Consider the following 20,487-nt stretch of genomic DNA (forward strand, 5'->3'; position numbering starts at 1 on the left):
TTCAAGGACAGGAGGTGAGCTGGGAACAAGTGGTGTTGGGAGGTGTGGTGTGACTCCAAGGTGGACTCAGGCAAGTTAAAGGTGTGTTTAACAAACTCCAGGCTAGCACTAAAAAAAAGAACAACAACACTTCTGAGGCATAGCTAGTTTTACACCACAAAATACCAGCAGGTGGGTGTGGGAAAGTGGTCTGAATGGCCACATGGGGTACACAGTACCTATACGGGCTGGAGAAGCAGTAAACGGGCCCTTTCAACAGAACGTACACGCACGCACGCATGCACAGACACACTCAACTGCTCTGCTCCTTAGGAGGAAATGTGCTCCACCATGACACATGTCGCTGCTCAGAGAAAGGTCAAGTTAGAAAAGCAAACAGGTAGGTGGCAGCTTCCACAAAACACGTCTCTGGTTCTAAGTGTGCTGACGTTTGAGAACAGAAAGGTAGGGTGCTGGTAGGGAGCCCGCTCCCCTGCACCTCAATTCCAGCAGCTGAGTAAACACTAGAAGCAGGCAGTGCCTGGAACTGCAGGGCAAAAGCAGGAGCCTCGGGCCTGGTGCAGGGCAAGAGCAGAAACGGCCAGGTCACATCCTCTTGGGGAACCTTGAATCCCCCAGCAAGGTGAGGAGCGGGAAGGACTGTGGCACAGGACGAAACCACAAGTTAATTTTAGCAGCTTGATGTCCATTTGATAAAATAAGAAGGAACGTTTGTAACATGATAGGGATTGACGATTCCTGGGAATGTCCTCTGAGCTGTGAAGGTTTCTGACTCATTTTCAAAGAAAAATAGGCCCCAGATCATGCAGTTTCTCATTCTTTTTTGCCTTTTCCTGCCTCTCACATCTTGCAAACTCAAAGCTGCTGCCCTCGGGCCTGCCAGGCTCCCTGGAGCTCTTTCTGTCTTTCAAGAAAACCAAAGAAGCTGCTCCCTCGGGGCAGGGGGGCTGTTTCTGCAGAGTACAGAAAGTGCCAAGTTCACCTCCCAGCGGTCACCACCTCAGCTCGAATGCTATCTGAACATCTGTGGTGACTCTGTGGTCAGCTGGATGACACACTTCATCAGAAGGGGCAACAAAAAAGGCAAACTTGTAATTGGAGTACCAAGTGTCCTTTATGTCAGCCCCTTCAGGGTCTTTGAGTCCCCGGAATATGGCTGAATTATGGGAGGCGGGAGTACCATAGCCCCTCCCAGGTCGCAGGCTTATGGCAGGTGTTTCAGAGGTAACTGAGGGCAACTCACAAGGCCCCCTCCATGCCCTGACATCCGTCCTCACCCTGACTCTGGGGCTGCTGCCTCTGGCATAAGTGATTGCTGGAGAAGGTGCTTCCCGGACCCTGGGGTGGGTCGGTCTGACTCCCTCTCAGGCGGCTCCGGGTCCTGACCTTGCGCCTGTCACAGCAGCACTGCTGACGGCCAGAAGCCCAAGTGGGGAGGAAGCAACCCCAAGGAAGCAGAAATCACATAACCTGGTCACTGTCAGGTGGAGACCATAGGATGAGGATCAGGCCTCGAGGAGCCTCTGAGTTGCTGCTCTACTTGATTTACTCCCTTAATGAGCAGAAAGGAACAACTAACTTGAGATCTGCTCTGCCTGCTTGGTCCTAGGGTAATGCGTTCCACTCTGTGCTAAGGATTTCCCAACAGATGATCGGTCAGTCACACCAGCAACATTTGCGATGACAGAACTGACTACTGACAGGCACGAGTCACCATGAGGTTTTGGAAGCGCTAGGAATAAATGTCACTTAATGTTACCATGAGCATGTGAATATTTAACATTTAGACACCTAACACCATGTCTTAATGGCTCTCCCAAACCCACACCAGAGTTTTCAGCCCATGAATAAAAATCAAAGGCTTCAGGGCTGAGCATCAAGGTGGAGAAAAAGCTGGGCTTGTGGCTGTGACCAGTGAGGCCCAGCATGACATGATTCCCCCAGACCCACATGTCACTCTTGTGAGAGTGTGACCAGACCAGTTACCATAGAGCTGTCACCTCCCCGAGGTTACACTGTGAGGAACCCAGAGATGGGGACTCAGACAGGAGGGTCCACCAGCCAGCTCCAAACTGTCAGTGCTGACTCGCTCCATCCTGAGTCTGTCTATCCATCGGGAGAGGTACACTGTGCCCAGTCTTTACTCACTTATCTCAGTATTTGCCACACACATCCCAGAGACCATGCCACAGACAGACTTCCAGCCCCGCTCCCTCTCAGAAGGCAAGAGAAGGTAGAAAGCACCTTGCAAGCACCCTCCTCTCTCAGTCTGGCACCTCCAGGATGAGCCTGTCTGCTGTTTGAACCAGTGTCTATGAGCTGAAGGCTCCAAAATGTGTGCTCAAGACCTCGCTCCTAGCTTTAAACCCAGGCTCCAGAAACCACTGACACTGCCTCAGCTACCAATGAACGCCTCAAACATAACATGGCCCAAACAGACACCACCAGCAACCCCCACTTTCCATGTGTCCTTCCTATCCCCAACCACGCTAAATGCCTCCCCCAACACCTACATGGTCACCAAGCTGAAACAATGCCACTTCCCATACATCTTTCAGTATGACTTTCCCCCTATACCCACTATAACTTCTCCTCTGCACTCCTGGAGCTACCAGGCCACCCCCTCAGCCCCGCCCTGGGGTAGCTGGATCAGACCATGGGAGCAGGGAGCAGGGCTTACTGCTACAGTGAATCCCAGAACAGCCTGGCCATGAAAAGGAGGAAAAATAAGGCTCCATTTCAGGAATACAGTGGCTGTCGCATGCGGGAGGAAGGTAAGGACAGCAGAGCATGAGGAAGGAAATGGAGGCATGGAGGCTATGGAGGACATGGCCTGCAGGGAGCTGCAGAAAGAGAACCGGATGAGGGCACCGTGATGACAGCATCCACAGCCACAGGGCTGGACCAGGTGTCTCAGGTGCTCCACACATGTCACCCTGCAGCAGCTGTGGCCAATGCAGCAATGGAGCAGGGGGTACAAGTGTGTCCCCCTCCCTCTGCAATCTCAAGGCCTACGACATTCCCACCCACCTGCGTCCTCTGCATCCCAATGGATACCATGGCCCACCAAATGACCTTCACCTCCATGAACAGCCATCCCATCCTCCATTCATTCCTCCTCCCCTGACTCTCACCTGCAGCCTCGACTCTCGTGGCTATGGCTCTCGCTCAGAAGACACATCACCCTCTGCCCCACTGCTGGCACTACGGTCTTCCTTCCGGGGAGTGGTGCGCTCTTTGCTGGATTCTGAGGGCCCCTTGGCTCTCATCTTTTCTTTCCTCTGCTGCTGCTTCTCCAACTTTGATAGCTGATTTAGAAACAGAAAAAGAAAACCATTTGCAAGCATGAACACATACCTAGATATCCAGCATATCAGTTGCCACCCAGGAGGAAACCACTGACAAGGCCTTTGCTGGGTACCTGGCACACCACACAGTTCAGCTATGCCAAGAACACAAAGGACACTGACCAAATGGCCACCTGAGCCCTGAGCACAGACAGCCACATGCATACTTCCTGTCCAACTGGACCAGGTTCAACAGAAGTGAATGGAACAATACTGCTAGGAATAGTACTTCTAGATTAGATGTCTAAGTGATACACCAGATCGGTTCTGCTGCTTTCACTGAAGCATGCAGACTGGGGTATTTGGGGCCACTTCTTTTCAACAGAAGTGAATGGAACAATACTGCCTAATGTGCAGTTTGTCACTGCCTGGTCCCCCGGCCTGGTCCTCTCGGAGGCCTCCCCATCCTGGTCTACTCAGCAGAGGGGATATGGGGATCTGCAGGTGTAGAAGAGCTCTATTCATAGCAAAGCTTTTAGCCCATTACTGTTTCCTTGGATGGCTCTATAGCTTTTTCTCACATCAAGTTGTCTTCCCACTTACTGTTTTCTAAAGAATGTTCTAAATACTTCAGTATTTGCTAGATAACGGAGAAGGACATGAATGAGGTACATTAAGCATACTGAATACAGTCTCAGTTACCAGGTTTGTTCTTTGAGGCTGAAGCCTGGCTCACCCAGGCACATGTTCCCAGCAGGCACATGGCATCTACATGTAGACCACCAGCCATAGGGACCTGCTCAGACTTTCTGCTGGCCGAGGGACATGCCTGTGACATTTAACCCCTGGAGAGCCAGGGCCTACTTCTTCCCTGGAAATGTCCCCAGCAGGATCAAAGCAACCACAGACTCAACGAAGGACAGAAACTGGGGTCATCCTACACTCTTGAGCAGCAGTACAGCTGCTTGAGAGAGGCCTGCTGAGGAGCCTACCCCATAGACTGGCCATGTTTTGATCCATGGGGTTTCTTTGGACCAAAGCAGGCATCTGTTCCATCTGCTTCCCAGACCAAGTCACAAATGTTTTCTCAATCAAGTGAAAAGAAGGAAATTTAGGGCTGGGAATGTAGCTCAGTGCCACAGCACTTGCCTAGCAAGCACGAGGCCCTGAGTTTGATTCCTGGTACAAAAAGAGAAAGAAAGAGAGAAAGAAAAGAAAAGAAATTTAATAAAGGGCAAGCCTCTCCCTATTGGCCCCTACTCCACAAGAGTCTCCAAAAGAGTCACTTTACACAACCTGCCAGATCTTGCTTCTGTGACAGACAGACTTTGAGCTAAGTGATACACCAGACTGGTTCTGCTGCTTTTTATCAACCCAATGGCTTGATAAACAATCAGCAGCAGAAAGAGTCCCCTAATGAAATTCGAGCTGAGCAGTGTAGCTGAGGTCCAGCCCAGCCCTGGCTCACCATGGCCTGGTAACAAACAGTTCCTGCAGCAGCGCTTTAAGTAGGAATGATCTGGGGCAAAATGGCAAAAAAGTTAGCATTTTTACTATCTGGGAAGTGACTGCACAGAGCTCCTTGATGTCTTTCTCTGACTGTACAATGTGAAATACATAACACTATAGAGACTATACACTTCTAAAAAATGGCACAGATGGTGAATTTTATGTGTATTTTACTAAAATGTTTAGAAAATTTTTTAATTATTTTGGAAAACATGAAGTTGGCATTCCATTCTGGACCCTAGGGTCTTTTTATTTTAAATCTTAAAACTCCAGGAGTCAGCGTTCTGCAACGAACCGTGATAAGCAGTTTATGACAGTCTCTGTGTTTTTACTCATGAATATTACACGTGTGTAGATGCAATCACACACATGTATAATCATGAACAATTTCCAAGTCAGATGCGGATAAAGCATGATTTTTGTTTTAAAAAGATACCCTCTCAAAAAAAAAACAAAAGATACCCTCTCCATTTTGCTTTGCTTGTCCTCATTAGAGGTAAAATACAGGAAATGTGACTATCACAGGTGACAAGAGCAGAAGAAACCTCCCTTGTGGTTCACCCTCCTCTCGGCTCCAGACACCGGACAATATGGGCTTCCCTGAGGCTTCTGAGCTCCATACAGCGCCAGCGAGACCTAGCACTGACACAGTCACCACCACCCACAAACATGGCTTTGAACTCCACCTTAGCTCTGTCCCCTCACCTTCCTAAACCCAGGTTTCAAATCACACCGTAACTCTTTAAGCAACAGGTGTGCCCCCTTTCCACCAACTCTGCGAAGCCGATTCTCCTGCATCATTTATCTTAAAATAACCTCAGCCCCAGGGCTCCAGGCCACCAAGTAAAGCTCTCTGTGAGAACACCATAAACCAAACCAGGAAACTGAGGCCTTTCTCTGAAAACTGGGAATCCAATGCAGCCAGAAGGCAGAATTCGTATCTTGAGGCAAGGAAGCAGCTGGATTTTTTTTCTTTGAGAAAACAAATGAAAAAGGAAGAAAGAGAACAACAACAAAAAACTGGCACTGTGTCTGGACTCACGCAGAATGTCCACAGCTCTCAAAGTAATAGGAAATGCACATTGAAGAGAACAGAGAATAGGACACTCTACAGTTTGTGAACGAATGATCTGTGAACACTGTAACGAGGGACTTCCGGGGTTTGCTCACTTTTCAGTCTACTGATGAGAGTCCACATTGCACAGGAGATACCGTCTATGCCAACTCTAGTACCTTAGGGAAAAATCCAACCACAGGCCATGGGACCAACCTCCAGTCCGCCTGCGCCTCTCCTGTTGGAACCTGGGAAAGCGGGGGCAATCAAAAGAGGACTGGCAGACCCACGACCAACCCCCAATTCACAATTAAACTCACTAAGAAGGGACTCTTTTTTTTGGTACCAGGGATTGAACTCAGGACCTTGCGCTTGCTCCACTGAGCTAAATCCCCAGCCCAACAAGGGACTCTTTTTAATGAAGATGCTCAGGGTCTAATTGCATAATAAAAGAATAAGCGAGTGAAACACAGGTGTTACTATGCTCTGCTGCAGACCTCAATGCCTTGAGGGAACAGGCAGGTAGGAAAAAGAGCCCAGTATCTATGCATCACGAAATAGGACATGGCGGAGACTGAGGCTACACTGGAGAGGCTGCACCCACCTCAGGGCACCCACATTTGCTTTCAGACCTGTATCTGCAGAGGTATGATGTCAATGGGTGGATGAGTCACCTGCTAGGTGACACTCCACATTTCCACTATGCAATCCTGTTGGCTCTTAAGATCCCACTAAGAGCTGTGCCATCAACATCCCACCAGGAAGACACTGTCAACTTCCTATACTACAGCCCATTCACCTCCCAACCCCTTCCTCCCTCCCTCCTGGCACGAGCAGCCTCCTGCTTCAACCTGGTGACACATGGTCCTCCTGTCATACGGCAGAGCCAGCGGGACTTTGAGGGGGCTGCGGGTAGCTTCGGAGAAAGGCTTCCCTCCCTGACAGCACAGGTGCAAGGAGACACTGTCCCTTTCCTGTCCTGGGTGAGGACAAGGACCTAGTGCTTCAGAATGGTGAGAAGGGGCCTCTCAGGGGCCCCAGTTTCGGAGTGCCCTGCAGAGCCAGGGCAGGTGAATCAGCTTCCTGCTGGGAAAGGCAATCTCAGTCCTTAATGTTTAAGTCTGTGGCACTTGCAGCTGAAAGCCCACTGCACTGACAGAGAACATGACACGGTGAGGCGGGAGGCTTGCGTGGTGATCTATAGTGTGTGAGTGGCTGGGATCACCAAGGGCCCTGGACACTGGGCCCACATTCTCTCCAGGGAGCCACGTGATCTCCCTTCCTTCACCCAATAACTACATTTAACAGGAATTCACTGAGTACCAGCTACATGGCCGCTGTACCAAGGACACAGTGCAGAACCTGACCATCCACCAGAAAAATAACTGGAAACCCAGTCACCATAAGGCAGGCCTGTTCTCAGCACCAGAAGAGTCCTACGGACACTGTCACAATCCCCTTAATACAGAGGAATCCGGGGGGGCCCAGGATATTCCCCATTCTCCTGGGACACATGCCTCACTGCCAGGCACTCAGTGGCAGAGAGCACGAGGCAGTGCAGTGCATGTGAGCACAAAATGGTATGCAGAGATGGCAGAAGATAAGATGGCCAGGGGCCACACAGGGAGAGCCCAAGCAACCACAGGCCCAGGCACATGGGGCAGCTGGAAAGAGAGACAGTGAAAGTGTCTAAGTTATGCTAGGGCCTCACAGGCAGGTGCTGAAGCACCTGTCAGGTGGCACTGCTGCTGGGCCCATCACAAGGACCTGGGGCCAAGCCTCAGGGCCACACAGCAGATGGGGTATGGGTGCCGGGAGAGTGCCAAGTTCCCACTTCCTCAGACACCTACCCGTGTGTGGCTGCACACTGTGGCACCTACAGAGCACAAGATGGATGAGTGAAGACATGAATGAACAGGCTGGTGCTGTTTGGAAGAGCAGGCTGGCCATCGGCTGGGGGGTGGGGACTTTGGGGACCCACACAGCATGAGGATATGCATGCCACCACCAACAGATGAAGGATCTGCCTTTAGAGCTGGACGATCTCTGTCTTAAGGGGGCAGTAATTCACTAGAAAGAGAAACAGAGACTTCAGGACTCTGATGCCCATGGCTACGCCTAGTTTCCAGCAAATACTGTGCCCAGGGACGAGGAGGAGGAGCCAAGAGATGCTCAAAGCAGCCAATAAGCATGGCATTGCTGTCATCTGCCCTGTTCTGCATACACATAGCGTCACTCCCTAGCATCTTTAAAGACTGACCAACCCCCTTACACTGGGGGATGATCCAGCATGACAATGACAGAAGACATGAGATGAATAACTCCAGGCTTCTGTGGACATGGTCAAGCCACAGGAAACATCCCAGCGAATGAATGGGGGTGCTCAGCCCTTCAAGTGCAGCCGGGCTCCGGGTTCCCAAAGGTCTCCTCACTGGAAAAGATCAGACAGGCTTTGAGCCCAGCAACCAGTGACCTCTACCAAGGCTCAAAGGACACAAGTGGAGCCACTGAGAGGACCTGGGTCTGCTGTCCCATCACACTGCCCGACTCTCGGGGGACACCCTGACCTACTGCATCATCAGACATAGACTGAACTTTGAAGGGATCCACAGAACCAAACCCTTTGTGCATAGCTTCAGACAAAGCAGATAAGGCCCACTCTTAGAGACGGTGGGACTGTTTTAAAACTTGCCTCCAACTAACTCGGGAAGGATGGAGAAAAATTACAGCTGCATGATATCCCATGGCATATTTTTGTGATAAGTCCTACAAAACCCAACACAGGTCTTATCCTTTCTCTAATTTGAGCCTACAACTTAGAAAAAGAGCACTGCCATCCTCAAAGAGCCCATGTGCATCCCTTGAAATTTTACTTTGGCTCTCTGAAGCCCATCTTCACACTTAGGAAATAAACAATCCTTGGATTCTGATGGGCAACTCTTTCTCTTTAGGATTCCAAGAAATTAAGAGCAGATAGATAGATATTCCCAGATTGCTTCTGAGCAAGATGAAGTCAGTGAGTGGAGAGACCCCCTCAACATCACATCCAGGCTGCAGTCAGCCTGGGCACAGAATCAGGGCCTGGGACTCCTGGCTCCTTTGGGAGCAAACACTCACCTGCATGGAGGCTTCTGGGGACCACTGAGGTCCCTATTCTTGCTCAAGGATGTACCTGACTGAGTTGCTTTAATGCTAATCATTTCCTACCAGGCTTCTCCATCCTTTATCTACGCAAACTCTCAAACTCTCTAACAAGGCAAATAACAAAAGAAAAACTCAAGACCCATGAAGCCAGTGACTGTGATTTTTATACACCGTAGTGTAGACAAGAAAGCTCGACCAACTCTTTGCAGAGATTCCAAGCAACTGTCCTGGCACAAGTCGCAATTTCTTCTTAAAATATCATGAGGCATGGTCACCTTGAGGGCACAGTCCACACCAGGGGCATTGGTGATATCAGGAGTGGCCACTGGGCCATCCCGGGGTACTGTGGAGGGGTACAAACCCAGGCAGGTCCCTGCAGAAGTAAGGACACATGTACAGCCAAAAGTGAAACACCCCGATCCAGGAGCCAATTCCCCATTTCCTTGGCTTTAGAACTTTCTCTCCACAACACTCACTGTCTTTCCATGACTCCTACCACAAGCAGCAAATACCACAGCTTTGTCAAGCCGCTTCACTACCTGTGTGATCATTCTCTCACCCCAGAAATAAACACAAACACCATTAGATAATTGTTTTCCTCAATAATTAATGATTTCAAGGGCACATATAAGTAAAGTGTACTGTAAGATACATTAAAATTAAGTCACTAACGAACCTCCTTGGGTGCAGGCTAAATTATTAAACTTCACAAAGCCTCTCTGTTAGATCACAGAAGCTTCTGGAAGGCCACCTTTCATCACTAACAAAGGGCCTGGAAGGGTGGAAGGAGCCCATGGCCTTCTGTCAGGTGCTGAGACATCTTCAGGAACCAATCATTTAGCAAAGGACAGCAACCCTCACTCACCCTGGGGGAGGACACATTCCCAGCCAACCAAATGACCACGTGTATAGAACGTGACATCTCTTGAGCTACTGGAACCTGCCCCCTCAGGGTCTGTAACCTTTTTTCTTATCCCTATTTCTGTCTGCTACTTCCAGGCCAGCTAAGCGGGTGGGATGGGCAAGAGGGGGAGACAAACCTCAATCAGCAAAAGACTGGTGTGGTGGGACTCTCAGGGGCTGGAAGTCTGAATGTACCATGGCACTGAGCCTACCAGCAAGAATTTCCTCCCACAGGCTCTCTCCAGGTGACTGACTCATTTAAAAAGTCACTGGAATTTATATTTGGACAGTCTGTCTGACCAAACTGCATGATATAATTTTGTATCATGTGATCATGCTGAAACCATTTGTAAAAACGGCCCAGTGTAATGGAAAACCTGAGGACATTCAGAGGATGTTTCCCCACACACTGCAGACTGCCATCATGTCAATTGTTGCCTTGTGTTATTTTTAAATCAACTGCTGCTTAATAAAAACATTACCAAGCAAAGCACACACATGGTACCTAATTTTCATACATTATTAACTCTGCTTGAGGTTTTTGTGACAATTTTTAAAAATCAAGCAAAAAAAGCATCTGTCCCCATCTGAAATTGTGCATGCTAATTTTATTTACATTGTTTACAAAAACCCTCTAAGGCATGCAAACCCTAGAAGGGGGTAAGTCTGGACTCTTTCTGTTGCTTTTACCCAGCCAGGTCTGCCCTGGTTACTCCTTGCTGCACAGGCACACACTGGACCAGCTCCAGCTGCAGGACCAGTGGGACAGAACAGAGGTTCAAGGTTGGCTCAGGAGTGTTCCCTGTTGGTACAGCTGCCCTTGAGTCCTCTGAGTTAGCTCCCTGCCACAGACACTGCCAGAGCCCCTATGTCTCCTAGCCTGGCCTAAGGGTACCTGCAGTTTCCCGGGAAGCCTCACAGTGCTCACCTCTAGCACCTGCTCCTCTCTGTCAAGGCGCCACCTGGCTGTAGGAGGGTGTGTGGCCTGAGTGCAGGGCCAGCTCTCAGATGTGTGCTCTGAGGTCCCCAAAGGTACCCTGGGATCATTTACACTCCATTCAGGCCCTCTTCCTCCTTGGCTCACTCTGGGGAGACCCAAACCACTGGTACTTTCAATGGGTTGAAATTAATCCATCTTAATGTGATAATTCATGATGCATAACTTACCATCTGGGCCTTTGCTGACCAGAACCCAAAGCTGCTCCAAATGTCTAGATGCCAGAGATTATAGCTGATGTTTAGGATTACTGCCCTTCCCTGGGGGATATTTAGGATTACAGCCCCTCCTTAGTAAGGCACCAAAAATGCTATACCTGAAGGGGAAGCTGAGCAAGTTTAAGTACAATCTTGTGATATTTTTATGCTCATTCACTGAACACTGCTGACCCACAGGCAAGGGCAAACACCACATTCCGGTGGCCAGGACTGTTGTTCTGCTGCACTCCGACCTCTAACCCGACTGAGAGCGAGGTGTTAACTGCATTTCCCACACTACTGGTGCCCAAGCTGGCCTGGCTTTCCTGCAATTTGGATCATCATAAAACTGCAGGAGCTCTAGGAGAGATGCAGCCATGCCTCTCTTCTTAGAGAAGCAAGGACAGGAGACAACTGGTTGCCTCCTTCTGCTCCCCCCTCCTCCTCCGGGCCTGTGTACAAGGATTACGTTTTAGGCCTAGAAGATCTGGAGGCAAATATAATAAGCAACAATTTAGTCACCATGTACTTTCCATGTTAGTCCACATCTAGCACACTGCCGGCACATATCTGGCTAATAAGCATGAACTGTAGCAAAGTTTAAGGAAACACTTGAACAATTCCAGTTTGGGTATTCCAGTGCCTAATTGGTAACAGAAAGCTGTTCATAAATATTTTACACAAATAGTGCTCTTTAAATGATTCAAAATGTTTCTTCGATTTGTAACAGTCTTAAGGAAAAGAGGGTAGGTGTTGTTCTCTCCCATTGGTTTACACATGCTGTATGAATGCCAAGAGAGGAGATTTGGAAGGATGAAGACTTAGTGTACAAAGCAACTACAAACCAGAAAAGAGGAAGACTGGGACCTAGAAAGCAGTGGGCACGAGCTGGGGGAGAAGCTGTGGTCAAATGCAGGCAGGATGGGGGTTCACAGCCAGGAGAGTAGCTGACCACTCAGGGGGCTGGTGAGGGATGCAGAGGGAGGGGTGCAGAGGGAGGGGTCCACAAGAAGGAAGAAAAGGCTGGGAACCAGAGGTCTGGGAGAGGGCAAAGTAAATGCAGAACTTTCAGCAGAACTGCAAGAAAAGAGAGGCAAGCAAACATTCCCAGGATCAAAATCATAGGCTATAACTTGGCTTGGTGCTGACTAGCAGAGTCAGGTCAATATAAATACTGCTTCTTACTTCAGTGACAAATAATGACAGCGTAACACCAGAAAGATGGTGGGGGACGGGAATGAACAGTGCTAGGTCCTCATCTAGAGTAAAAAAAAAAAAAAATTGTCAAACTTTAATAAATTCAGAAATAGTAACAATTTATTATTTAGGGATGGAGAAGAAAGTAACTAAAGAAATAGCTTGAAATATATTAAAGATGGCTGCTTGTGGGAAACAGGAAAAGGGCAGAGAAACTGATGATTATTTTTCATTATAAACCTTCAAATATTGTAGACTTTGAATTATGTACATTACTATTTAAATAAAGAGAAAATGCATACAGTAGGTAAATTAATGGATCCAATACTATAGAAAACAAAGTGAATAACAGAAATATCAGTTCATGTGATTCTTCTGATATTCAGAGCAAAAAGTGCTAAATGAAGAGAGCAGAAGCTTGGAAATTCAATGAAGGAATTCCGTACGACAAGAAATGTAAATGGAGGGATCAAAGCCAATGCAGGAAAAGCAATAAGCAAAGATATTACTGAAGGACATTCCATGGGCCAACAAAAGACTCAGGTATACACTGAACTGAACCACGGGGGAATTTCAGATAAGACTGGCACCGAGTTCCCTCCTTTCTCTTCCACACCACTTCTCTTCCAATGCCCACACACAGCCAGGTGACAGTACAACATGATCAACTACATCCTGAATGGATGCAACAATGACTGCAGGATGACCAGACAGGTGGGTGGACAAAAAGAAGACTGTAATGAGGACAACGAATCATCCAGGCAGAGTCTGAATGCTGGTGGTGACCCCAACACTCTGTGTCAACCAAGACACTCCTAAGCCTGCAAGTACTGGAGAGGATTATACCCATTCCCACCCTTAAAAAGCAGATGAATAAGGTGGAGGTGTAACTCACAGGAAGAGTACTTCTCAGCACCACCCAAAAAAATAAAGAAAAGAAAATTAATAAATTATATACCCATAAAAGAACCCCAGCCTCTTGAAAGCGTATAAGGGAAATTATGTTAAGGAATGTAACTAGAAAAATGAGTTAAACAAATTCTAAAACTAATTCTTAAATGAGAAATAACAATCCCAATGAAAAGTAATCAAATGTATATAAACCTCAAATCCAAATTCACAGGAAATGCTAAAAATGTGAAGAAGGCCAGGGATTTAGCTCAGTGGTTCCACCGCCTGCCTCGAAAGTCCAAGGACCCGAGTTCGATCCCTAGTACCAAAAAAAAAAAAAAAAAAATGTGAAGAAATGCAAATGCCTAATAAGCTTATGAAGGAAAGAGTTCAACTTCACTAGCAAGTCAATTGATGCAAACACAAACAGTGGAATATAATTTATGATTCATCAAATTGACAAGGACTTAAACAATTACAACACACAGCCTTTGTGGGTTTGAGGACGGGAACATTCGTGTTGTGACAAGAAGTGTGTTGGGAATACAACCTGGCAATGCACATTTCAAAGCGCCAAGCGTATGCACATTAGGACCCAGCCATTTCCCCTAGGATTTATCTCGTGGGAAATAACTGGGTACCAAGCACAAAGACACGAGCAAATGAACGTTCACTGCATCAGCTTTCATAATAGAAAAAAAGTGTGGCAATCTAAATGGCCATAAAAAGAGGATTGTTTATATAAATTCTGTACAGACCGATGTGTCCTATGAGGTGCTGCTATGGAAAATAAATAGTTCCAGTAATCAAAACTAGAATTCGCATCTCTTCATCCTGAAAAGAAAGAGCATGTGTTTGGGGAACCACGTGAAGTTAGCCCTGAGTGGTTGCTTGGTGGCAGAGGGTGTGAAAACTTGACAGCACTCATGATGGGCCAGGCCTGACAGAGAGGACACAGTGCAGACATCGATTAGCACAAGAAGGAGAGCAATGCAGCAGATTTCTGTCTCCCAAGAAAAGGCATGGGAGAGAGGAAGAGAAAATATCGGGAATAGTATCAACTTCTCCAAGGATCGACTGTCCCTGTGGAGCCCAAATTCCTGACAAGGAGAATTCCCAGTCACTCTAGGAGGGCTCCCTCAGAAACACTTTCAGGATCTTTAGCCTCTTCGTGTCCATTGTAAGGCACCTATATTTCGGTGACAACAGCTGACATTTACACCGATGTAACCAACTGGCTGAGTTATGTCAAAACCTGATAAGAAGAACCCATTCACTGGCAACCCTCATCTTTGCTGAATTTATGGTGTTAGATTACTTGTCCTAGTCCCATTCTGAGATGAAAATTAATGTCAATATGGAGCTCAGAGGTCGACAAATAAATTGCATGATTTTCAATTATTAAATCAAGATCAGGAACATTTCTGGACAAATAGATGAAGAATGGGCTTGACAAAGCATGAAAAGAAAATGCCTCTGCTGTCACTAGGAAGGTCAGACTGTCAAGATGAATGTTTAAATTTCAGGTTCAATCAATTACACACAGAATGTCTATACCAGTGGCCTCCCTACTCCACACCTGAACATTCAGCTACAGCCCTGAACCTGGGGGGATCTCAAAGAAGTGAACTGGGGACAATCTAATATCCTGGCACAACAAAACAGTACAGATGAAAGGGGCCACGCACAAAGATGTCAGCTGTTTAGAACCGCCCACAATGCCACCAGCCTGGGATGGCTAAAGATGAGGATGGAGAAGGAGGGTGGGTGGCTCCCAGCACTGCTCAGAGTCTATTGCAACCACCCTGAAGGTGACTAGGCAGCTTTCTCATTGCTGGACAAAATACCTGATACTCACAACTTACAAAAAGAGAAGTTTAGTTTGGCTCATGGTTTCAGAGGTTTTAGTCCATAATCAACTGGTTCCATAATGGTGAAAGGGTGTGGTGGAGTGAAGCTGCTTAGTTTACAGCATCTGGGAAGCAGAGCACAAGGGCAGAGCACCAACAAAAGATACCTCTTCCAAAGGTGGGTTCCCAGGGCCCCACCTCCCCACAGCACACCCGCTATGAACATCAGGGGGTTAATCCACTGAGGAATACAGCACCCCCATGATGCAATCACCCGTCCAGGAGGCCCTTAAGTTAACAACTAAGATTAACCAGCACAGAAATTCCATCTGAATTTCAACAATAAAGCACCATGCCAGACACAGATCAAGATGCAGGACAGAGAAAATGCTGCCAATCTCTTGAAGGTTTTTGTGAGACACCTGCTAAAGCACAATGAAACCTGGGAGACTGAGTCTGTGGCAATACCACGGGGCACTGATGTTCCTCAGAGGTGCAAGTCACCTGTGAACAGTGTCACTTGTATGGGGTTCTAAGAGTGAGCCAAACCAGAAGCACCTTAGAGAGTTCAAAGTGAGGACACAGTACCACTGGACCTCAAAACACCGAAGCATCTTACAGAACAAAGGCCACTGTCAGATTAGAGAAACGAGCCAGAGTTGCCTAACAGGAACTAGCTAATTTAAACCTTTGATAACAGGAAAGAAGCTAAGGAATATATCTGGGTGATCAAAAAATAAGGTGAATATTTAATTATTTTTTTAAAGAATTACAGTAATAGACACATTGCCATTAAACTCCCTCAAAACACTCCCCTTCACTTTGAACACACTTATCCCATCATTCTTTCCACTTTCTGAAGCAGTTCTGGAAGTCCTCTTTTCTGAGTGTCTTTAAAAGCTGTGGTAAAAAATACAGTAAATGCTGCTGCTGAATGCCATCCAATGGAAAGGCACGCTTGTAAAAACACAACAGTGTGCACCTCATTCACTGGATCTAGCACCGTGCAACTCCTGGCTCCTCCCGAAAGTCAAAATAACCGTGAAAGGGAAATGTTTTGAATCCATTTGGGACATCAAGGCAGCTGCAGCACAACTAAAGACACTCACGAAAGAAGACCTCCAGAGCTGCTTCAGAAAGTGGCAAGAACCATGGGTTAAGTGTGTTTAAAGCAAAGGGATTCACAGCAGTGTGTCTTTCACTGTAATACATTTTAAAAATTAAACACACACCATATTTTTCAATCACATCTCACAGCTTCATAACTACAGTGGTACCTTGGTTCACAACCTAATTCTTTCCATGGTTCTGGTCACAAACCAAACTGGATGAGATGGGCCAGGGATTTAGCTCAGTGGTTTCGCTGCCTGCTGTGCAAGCTCAAGGACCTGAGTTCGATCCCCGGTACCAAAAAAAAAAAAACTGGATGAGAACTGAATCAAGCTTCCTCATAAGGTCAACACTGAACCTAACAATTGAATTTGATTCAGTTCTCATCCAATTTGGTTTGCAACCAGAACTGTGGAAAGAATTGAGTTTGTGAACCGAGGTACCATGTATATTCCCATAAACCACAAATAAAAATATAAACCCATATGTTATCCATCCCACAAGAATAGCGAGCAAAGGATTTTAAGGACACTGAGGTTTACTTGTTGACTTCTCTTCAATTTTTTTCTTAGGACAAGAGTATGACAGATAACGACCACTGAGTTATCCACAAACATGTATTTCTAGTCTGTTTTTCAGTGGTCTCTCCATCCTCATTTGAAAATGTGAAAGAAAAGTGGATGCCTGAGATAACTCACCACTGTCCAAAGACTCCTTTCTTGCTTGTTGGGACCCAAATTGATCTCAGAGTTTCTCTATTATTGAGAAACTTGCCAAGAACAAACAGAAACCTATCACTCCAGAGACTGCTGAAAAGCTGGCCCGAGATCTGAAGGCTGTCAAGTATGTGGAGTGTTCTGCACTCACACGCAAAGGCCTAAAGAATATGTTTGATGAAGCAATATTGGCTGCCCTGGAACCTCCAGAACTGAAGAAGAGCTGCAGGTGTGTGCTGCTATGAACATCTCTCCGGATCCCTTTCTGCACAGCTGGTGTCGGCATCATACTAAAAGCAATGTTTAAATCAAACTAAAGATTAAAAATTAAAATTCGTTTCTGCAATAATGACAAGTGCCCTTCACCTACCCACATGCACTTGTGTGAGACAAGGCCAATAGGTATGCCCCCCAGCCCTCCCAGTACTAGTTAATTTTGAGTATTGTGATTGTCAGAAAAGTGATCAGTACTAGTTTTTGTTTTGTTGTTTCAAAACAACTTTTTTTGTTATTGTTTAAAAACTAAGGCATGCTTGTGATGACTCTGTAACAGACTAATTCGAATTGCTGAAGCTGCTCCCTGGTTCCACTTGAGAGTAATCTGGGACATCCTAGTATTTTTCCCCCCTTCTTTTTTGGAGGAGAGTGTGGGGGGGTTGTTTTGTAGTCTTGTTTTTTTAATTCATTAACCAGTGGACAGCCCTTAGGGGAGGAGGACGGATTGATTCCACATTCCACTTCCTAGATCTAGTTTAGAAAGACATGTGCCCTACCTGGTGCTCTTAGGAAGGGGTATAGTAAATGCCTCATTTAATAATGTACTCCTTTTTGAAAGTTGCCTTTTTTATCTCTCCACCCTTGAGTAGATCCAGTATTTGATGAAACTCATGAAAGTGGGCGGAAGCTGCCTTGCCCCTCCTGTCTTCTAGGATGCACTCTGTGTGTGACTGTGACTTTCAAGGAAATTTGTTTGCCATTTGCTAATTTCTTTTTTGAAGTTAATTTTAACTTCTTTCACTGATAAATAAAGAAAAGTATTGCATCTTTTGAAATACACCAAATGGATTGAGTTTGTAATTTATTATTTTTTGTATATCCTTTTATTGGTACATTTTAGGTGTACTATATAATGACATTAATCATTGGAGATATGCACCTTTACCTAATCTCTCTTGGTTCTTATTTTTCCCCCTTCCCCTGCCCTCCCTTCAACCCCTCCATCCCTCCATATTTACAAAGATTTTGTTTCCATTTTTTCATTTTCTCATATTAATTCCATTCCCTTCTTTCCTTTCCCCTACCCCTCCCACTTCCCCCTCCCCTTTGCCCCTTTTCTTCCTTAAGTTTGTAATTTTAAAAATTTCCCCATCAAAAAAAAAAAAAAGAATAGCAAGCACAGGGCCTGCCAGGCCCCGTCACCTCAGAAGTAGACTGAGGCTCAGCTGGCTGGGAAGGCCTGCACCAGGTTGCTGACAGCTTACAGATTTCCCTCCTTGGAAATCTCACACAGAAATGAAATTGATCCCCATTCATCTGAACTGAAACAAGAGTTCCTGACATTTTAAATCTGGCAAGAAGAGGGAGCCCTTCTATTTCTCAGGCCAATGTGAAGACAAATGACAGTATATGTCATATTTAGTGTCCATTATAGATCCCAAATCATTCTAGGTTCACATGATACATAAATTATGGCTGACTTGCAAGGTGATGGTCACTTATTATAGTGCATCTTTATAGTAAATAATTTACCAGTGGGATCTGCCTTTCTTCTTCTTAAAAATGTTAAACTCCAGCAATCTAAGACCATGCCATTCAGGCCAATTCATAAAACATCAGCCAGCACAGTGGTGGGAAAACTGAGGTTCTGGACTGAAAATTTTCAAAGGCTGAAGACAATAAACACCACCACTCCCCTCCCTCAGATCACACACAAATTACAAAAATGTAGTGAACACAAGTTCTGTACCACCTGCCCAGCCTCTGTCCAGTGTGTTTTCTGAGTACCCACAAGCCTGCTTTGGGTTCGTGTGACTTTCATCAGGGACTCCTGACCACTGAGCAGCTGCCAGGGCTGAAGGTGGCTTTGGCACCAGATAGCTCAATAATTTTCCTCCTAAACAGAGTCTCTGCACTTATCTCTGGCAGGCAAGGACTGGGGCAGACAGGAGGCAGTGCCCAAGGTGACACAGAGAAGCACATCACCCCAAACACAGGCCACTTTCAAACTCACATCATGTTCCTCCAACATTCCAATTTGAAGGCCACCTGGACAAGGGGTGTCTTCTCTCCACCCTCTCTGCAGCTCTACTTCTCAGCCAGAATTACCCAGATGGCATTGGGGCTGGTGGTGTGCATAGGAGTGCAGGGCTGTCATCTGTCTCCCAGCCTTGCATCCTCCACCTCTGCTTCTCCACAAGAGGAAGGAACTCGATTGGCTGAAACTCCAGGCTCTTCCTTGGGCCTGGTTTCTAGTAGAAAGGCTTGCTGGGTGTTGAAAAGCTACAAAAACGTAGGGGCCTCTCTGTCCCTCTCTTCCTTCTACGTCCTTCCTCTACACAGTTTGGATAGGCACTAGGGGTGGGCTCCTAACTAACTTAATAACTACATCTTCTGTTTTTAGATATTGTTCCTACGTGTTTCAGGCTCAGAAAACAAAACCATCATCATGGTTTATATCTAGATGCCCCCCTAAAGCCTCCTGCACTCCAAGGCAGGTTTCTGGAAGGTGACTGGATCATAGGTGCTCATGGCTGGCTTGCTGTTAGGGAGCGGAGGCCTGGTCTAAAGAGGCAGTCACTGGAAACGTACTGTGTAGATGTTTATCCCTTTCCCATTCCTCCTTTGATATTCATATTCTCTCTCTCTTTCTCTCTCTCTCTCTCTCTCTCTCTCTCTCTCTGTTTCCTGCTGCCACTCTCCTCTGCCATGCCCCTCTGCCATGCTACCCTGCCTTGGAGCCAGTCGACTATGGACTGAAACCTCTACAAACTGTGAGCCAAAACTAAAACTCTTCTCCTTTACATTGTGGGTGTAGCTACTGTGTCTCAGAGATGAGGGTGAGCAGTGGCAAATGAGTGAAGCTTCCTTTGTATTTACAGTCACTCTCACTGCTTGCTTTACTGCCTGAGCTCCACCTTCTGCTGGATCAGCAGTAGTATTAGATTCTCATAGGAGTGAGAATCCTACAGTGAACTGTGCATGCAGAGATCTAGATGCACGTTCCTTGTGGGAATCTAATCCTGAAGAGCCGAAATGGAGCTGAGGCAGTGATGGCAGCCCTGGGGAGTGGCTGCAAATCTAGATGAATATTAGCAGAGATGTCTGACTATGCAGAGATCAAAACACATCAGTTGCTTGCATGCTTGGATCAAAATCCCACTAATGAGCAGCAACTGACAAGTAAGCTGCACCTGGTGGCAGGCTGCACAATGGTGAGATGATGTACTTCAATTGCACAGCTGCATCTAATGACTACTTTAAGTCAGTATCCGACACTTACTTTAGTCTGACTATCACCTGACCGTTACTTTATTTACCACTTCTGTCTGTGCTTCTTTCCCACACTGTACATTTGTCTCAGTCACAGTCTTGGTAAAACCATGCTTAACCCTCACCAAAATGAGTAAAGAACA

At 46.6% G+C, this 20,487-nt stretch overlaps 1 protein-coding gene across 2 annotated transcripts in view; it reads right to left on the bottom strand.

The window, feature by feature from the left end:
* The window catches only part of Dtd1 (D-aminoacyl-tRNA deacylase 1), a 125,332-nt gene that overhangs the window by 14,516 nt on the left and 90,329 nt on the right, over positions 1 to 20,487 (bottom strand). For both annotated transcript variants that reach the window (XM_004840886.3, XM_021255117.2), the window contains one exon: positions 3,135 to 3,308. In XM_004840886.3, coding sequence (XP_004840943.1) covers positions 3,156 to 3,308 — 153 coding nt within the window. In that variant the 3' untranslated portion in view covers positions 3,135 to 3,155. The remainder of the gene's footprint in view (positions 1 to 3,134; positions 3,309 to 20,487) is intronic.

This window comes from Heterocephalus glaber, unplaced genomic scaffold (assembly GCF_053883595.1).
Source record: "Heterocephalus glaber isolate CG9 unplaced genomic scaffold, H.glaber_assembly_v1.0 deba00001532, whole genome shotgun sequence".
Classification (NCBI taxonomy): domain Eukaryota; kingdom Metazoa; phylum Chordata; class Mammalia; order Rodentia; family Bathyergidae; genus Heterocephalus; species Heterocephalus glaber.